The sequence below is a fragment of the Dryas octopetala genome, chromosome 1, assembly GCF_963921425.1.
Source record: "Dryas octopetala chromosome 1, drDryOcto1.1, whole genome shotgun sequence".
Classification (NCBI taxonomy): Eukaryota; Viridiplantae; Streptophyta; class Magnoliopsida; order Rosales; family Rosaceae; genus Dryas; species Dryas octopetala.
In genome coordinates this window covers 27034729-27041013 of record NC_141366.1, presented here as the reverse complement: position 1 = coordinate 27041013, position 6285 = coordinate 27034729, and the positions used below count along the sequence as shown (strand labels likewise).

Below are 6285 nucleotides of genomic sequence, written 5' to 3'. Positions count from 1 at the left end.
ATTATTAAATGCAATTGTTTCCAAACATAATCTGCAATATTTTTAAAATATCAGGAGAAGTTGTGTCAACTGAGTCAGGTTTCTCAAAATAATTTGTCTCAACAATGGTCTCTTCTTCCTTCAAAGATGCTTGGTATAGATCAACTAAATGTCTAGGTGTGTGACAAGCATGTGCCCAATGCCCACTCGCACCGCATCTATAACAAATATTTTCCTTAATTTTTGGGAGATTCTTCCAATATATCTTTCCCTTTGTCTTGTTTGGTTCTCCCACTTTTGGTGGTGCTACGAGTTTTGGGAGTTTCTTGGACCCAAAAACTTATTAAAACCACCCCAATTTTGATTATTGTGATAATCACGCCAACGCCCACTTCCTCGTCCTTGTATATGACTAAAACCGCGACCATAATCATGGTATGTGGTTGCATTTGCTTTGGACAATGGTGCAGATCCAGTTGGGTGAGATTCATGATTCATCATTGAAAGCTCATTAATTTGTTCAGCCACCAAAAGGCACAAAATCAACTCAGAATATTTTTTAAACTTGCGCTCTTGATTCTGTTGTTGTAGGAGCACATTGGAGGCATGAAAATTTGAAAAAGTTTTTTCAAGGAAATCCCCTTCAGTATTTTTATCTCCACATAATTTCAATAGAGAGACAATCTTAAACAATACAGAGTTGTATTCACTGATCGTCTTGAAATCCTATAATCGCAGGTGCACCCAAAAGCTCATAAGGATCTTCCACTATGAGATATTCAAACTTTAGTCCTTCATCAAGATGGTGGCGCAAATATATCATAGCTTTTGCTTTGTCTTGTAGAGACGTTTCATTCCCTTCTTGGATTGTTTCTCCTATGCCCTTAGAATTCAAGTGGATTTTGGCATCAAGGATCCACGATAAGTAGTTATTGCCAGTGATATCAAGGGCAACGAACTCAAGTTTGTGAAGTTTGACTTCTCTCCGGACACTACATAAAAAGAAGTAATCTATCATATCCATGATAATAAATGACGTGAACATATTAGTTCATATAATTGGGATCCAATAATCTTTTACTTTCATATTTTATTTCTGCAATCTTTTTGGCTTTGAGATATGTGTAAGAATGTGGAGTGTTGTACCATATTAGAAAAGTATAACCTTGCATAGTGACTTATAAAGGTCTTGACTTACTCCTCCTATTGCCAATTAATTTTGGAATGAATACCTAGATTTCTTTAATATGTAAGTCCATGAAAATACTTAATTAGTTATAATAGCAAAAGGAATCAAGGGACTATAGGTCCAGATTTAGTGAGGAACTTATAACCCTCATATAATTTAGGATTGAGGAACTTTTGGCCCTCAATCAATTTCATATGGATCAAGGAACTAAAGGTTCTGATAATTGATGATATTCATCACATAAATACACAAATTAAAATCATAAAATAAAGAATAAAAATAACAAATATTAATTGAATAGTAATAAGGGAATGACCAAGCAAGTGTACAATAAGAATCAAATTATATGACATATATATATTTAGTGTTGTGAGTTATATATATAAACATGTATATAACAATATATGCATACATGCACTATAATTGACTTCGAGACAATATGAATCGGGATTTAAAGTTGTATTATAATAAATGTCTAATAATAATTAAGCCATGATATAAACTAATTTACAAACATCAACAATTATTTATATATATAAAATGCACAATAATATGAGGTAGACCTGGCAAACGGGTCGTTTTTTGCGGGTTCGGGTCAAACACGACACGACCCGTTAAGCTTAACGGGTTAACACGACACGACCCGTTAAGCTTAACGAGTTAACACGACACGACCCATTAAGTAACGGGTGACAAAACCCCCAACACGAACACGACACGAATTAAAACGAATAAACATGACACGACCCGTTTTACCCGTTAAGAAAATTAATATTTTTTAAACAAAATTATAATTAATATATATCTTACAATACTTACAAAAATTACAGCCCAAAATTCCCTTCATGCAATATTCCAAAATAAGTAACAGCCAAAAATTACAGCCCAAAACAAAATTCAATACATATATAGAATGTTCTAAAATAAATAAACAACCAAAACCAAAATTTATCACAATGTTCCAAAATAAACAGCCCAAAATTCTCTAATATATTCTCCCCTAAAACAGAAGTTAAAGTCTTACAGAGTTACAGAACAATACTTCAAGGTGAAACAAAATTTAACACAAAGTTCCACAAACAGCCCAAAATTCTCTAATTTTCTAATTCTCCAACACAATCTTCCAGCCATAAACAGAACACCACTTCAAGAAATGATTAATGCCACATTGCCACACCAAGAACTTCTCTAATTCTCCCCTGAAACAAAACATATATGTGATCCATAACCTTTCAATTCCAACAATCAATAGAAATACATATAAATTACAGCTACAACAATAAAAATACAGCACCTTTCATCAATCATCAACAGAAATGGTATTAGAACATTGTTCAGATCTGCTTCCACTATCCTCAATAGTCAAATTGAAAACATCTTCACTAAGTACTTCTAAGTCAGCATGTTCTTTATCAAACACTAAGCATAAAAAAAAACACTAATTACAAATATAACTTTATGAGAATAAAAAAGAAACATAACAGTATAATGGTATATAAAATTTACCTCCCTTGCCAAAAATCCAATCTCGAGTACATAACAAAGCTTGAGCAGTTTCAGGCAATAATGAACTGCGATATTGATCTAGTACTCTACCACCAATACTAAAGGCTGATTCGGATGCAACAGTGGAAATATGAATTGTTAGCACATCACGATCTAAATTAGAAAGAATAGGATAACGAAATTGCTCCATTTGCCACCAAGAATGAACATCTAACTCTTGCTTTCTGTCTAGCCTTTCTTCATCAAAATACTTATCCAATTCAGTTTTTGTACTTGAAGCTACACCACTGTTATAACTATTATCAAAATCCTACAAAGGATTATAAAAAACATGAAATTATCAAACAAGCACTTATAAAAAAAGATAAACAATTATCAAACAAGCAATTATGAATTATATAAAGAAAACCAGCAATTACCTCAAAGATAGTGTCTCCATCTTCCGTGTGACTAGCTGTCTCATTCCTTGGACGATTTGAATTCACAAGATGTGACAAATTTTCCATGTACAAATCAAAAAGAGAAGACAAAGTGTCATTAACACGTTTGAATTCATAAGAATCTTGACCATAAAGCTTGGTATAAGCCCATTCTACAAACTGCAATTTATAACGAGGATCCAAAATAATTGCAATTTCTTGAATTAAACTGTAATCTTACCAATACTTTTCAAACTTTAAGTTCATAGAAGTTCCCAGCCTTCTCATGAAATTATCCCTATCTTCCATGGCTGTTTTGATACTGTGTTGGATTATGAACACTTTAGGAAAGAATAAATTTGATGTGGGGTACTTTGTTCCAGAAAATAAGCAAGTAACTTCATAAAAATACCCCAAAAATTTTGAAATCTTTCCTATTTTATCCCACTCTTCTGTAGAAGGGCAAAAAATGAAACTTGAATCACTTAATCTTAGATTGATAAAAGCACGCTGATAAAAAAGTGCACTGTCAAGCATGGTATAGGTTGAGTTCCACCTAGTAGGCACATCTTGTCTTAAGCCTCTCCTATTACCTGCTATCCCTACTTGTGCAACACATTCAAAGAACTTTTGTTTCCTCCAAGCTGAACCCCTTATGTATTTGATGCACTCACGAATCTTTAAAACAGAGGGATCAATTTCTTTAAGTCCCTCTTGAACTATCAAGTTTAAAATGTGAGCACAGCAGCGAACATGAAAGAATTTACCATTCATTAATAGTAGACCTCTAAAGTTCAATTGATTTTTCAAATGATCAACAAAACAATCATTTGCAGAATCATTATCCAAAGTAATAGAAAATAATTTCTTCTCAATCCCCCAATCAGTCAATAATGAATTAATTTTTTCACACAAAGCAACACCAGTATGTGGAGGGGGCATATGACAAAAGTTTAAAATCCTTTTATGCAATCTCCATTCTTGATCAAAAAAATGGGCTGTAAGAGTTAGGTATCCATCAGTGGTCAAAGAGGTCCATAAATCAGATGTTAAGCAAATCCTTCCTGGAACCATACTTAACAAATTACCAAGTTTAAGTTTTTCCCTTTTAAACATCCTTAAAACACATGCCTTAATAGTATTTCTACAAGGCAGCTTGATATCAGGAGATATATATATGCAAATAAAGCTCTAATGCCCTCATATTCAACAAAGCTAAAAGGTAAATCATGTTTGATAATTGCTTCTATCAATAAATCTCTAAATTTCTCATGATCAAATTTTGGGGAACGCAATCCAGACTGTGATAACATTAATTGTTGTAAATCACCATGTGTTTTCTTAGGACAATTTTTCATGTGACTCAACATATTACCCGTCCCACATTGACTATCACATATATATCACACCACATTGTCTACATTTAGCACGCTTCTTTTTATCTGGTTCCATAGGCAATGGTTCAAACAAAGTCCAAGCAGGAGATCTTAATTTACGCTTACCTACTGCCATGCCTCTTGCCCTTTTCTTTGTAGGGCTTTTATCTGCTGTATCTTCTACATGTTCAGCACTTTGACCCACATTGTTTCTCACTGAAACTTCACCAGACTCCTCAACAATATTACTTGTAGGACTAGGATTCATCTGCATTGAACATTTAATAAGCTAGTTATATATAAAAATAAAGCATCCTATGATTCAGATTTCAGAATAACGAAAACAAAGCATTTAGCAAGTCAGCCATGTTCCTGTTTCAGTATAGATTTATATCTGATGGCTTTAGCAAAGTACTGAAAGCTGGTATAATAATGTGATGACTAAGATCCATAATGTAACATATTTTTCTTTGAAGTTCACAGGAAGAGTCATAAAACCTATAAATGATGCTAATAACATAAGCCTATTAGCCATGACTATCGCAAATTTGCACATTCAACCAGCTTGAAATCAAACATATTTAATGCTGCTTAGAAAATTTAAAATATTAAACACAAAAAGAGGTTTTGGAATTCGGAGTACCTTTGAGGCTTTGAGTCGGGCTGAGGGTCGAGACGACGACGTTTTTATTCCTGGGCTGCAGTAAGTAGATCGAGAGGTCGTTCCGCCCCTTGTCCCCGAATATGGGTAATATGTTCTCAAAAAAAAGTTGCTCCAATCTGACCTAGCTGGCGAGCGATCCCAATTCGCGGCAGAGAACAAGACAGCAAGAGACTCGAGAGGGAGAGATCGCAGAGAGAGGGAGAAAGATTCTTGTGTGTAGCTCGCAGAGACTAAGGGTCGATTGTAGACTTGCAGAGTGAGAGATCGCAGAGGGAGGGATAAGAGAAAGAGAGAGAGGGCAGCTGGATCGATGTCAATGGAGGCTGAGATGACGATGCTGGGTCGATGGAGGCTGAGACGACGATGCTGGGTCGGTGGAGGCAGAGTCTGTGCAGCTCTGTGTGAGGTCGATTGCAGAGGAATAAGAAGAGAAAGGGAGAGATGCTGGCTGCTGGGTCGATGAAGGCTAAGGGTCCATGGAGATTGGAGGCTAAGGCTGAGGGAGACAATCTAAGAGGCAAAGAGGCTGATGGATCATGGAGACATGGAGGCTAACTGGCTAAGGCTAAGGCTGAGGGAGAGGGAGACGACAGATCGCATTTCGCAGAGAGCCAGAGACTCAGAGAGATAAGGTGAGGCGGCTGAGTGTTTTGTGAAACTGAATGAATTAGAGATTAGGGTTAGGATATTTTGACATTTTGTTAAGTGTAGAAAATTACTTAAATGCCCTTACTCTTAACGGGTCTTAATGGGTTTCACGGGTTGACACGAACACGACCCGTTATCTAAACGGGTTGTTATCGGATCTACAAGATTTGAACACGACCCAATTAGCTCAAACCCAAACCTGCAAATTTGCGGGTCGTTCCGGGTCGTGATAAATTTTGCCGGGTCTAATATGAGGGGCAGTCAATTTAATATAATATATAAGAACAACTAAAGGAAGTGTGACTGATCATTATAAATTTTTTTCATGTATTCCTAATAATATAAACAATTGATTGTGGATAAATCCACATGGATTCATTAGCCAATCATAGACCAACATGTGGCACGCCAGGTCTCACTTTTGCTCTAACTTTTCAACGATCAACTTGATCAAACCCAGCCATCTATGTCAGCTACGCAATGCCAACAACATGCACATCTGAG

The 6285-nt window shown here is 35.6% G+C and overlaps 1 protein-coding gene across 1 annotated transcript; it reads right to left on the bottom strand.

The window, feature by feature from the left end:
* Positions 1-285: 285 nt before the first annotated feature.
* On the bottom strand, positions 286-1003 carry LOC147299483 (uncharacterized). The gene is given in 2 exon segments (XM_086230901.1): positions 286-727; positions 729-1003. Coding segments are annotated over 2 exon segments (717 nt in total).
* Between the last annotated feature and the right edge of the window lie 5282 nt (positions 1004-6285).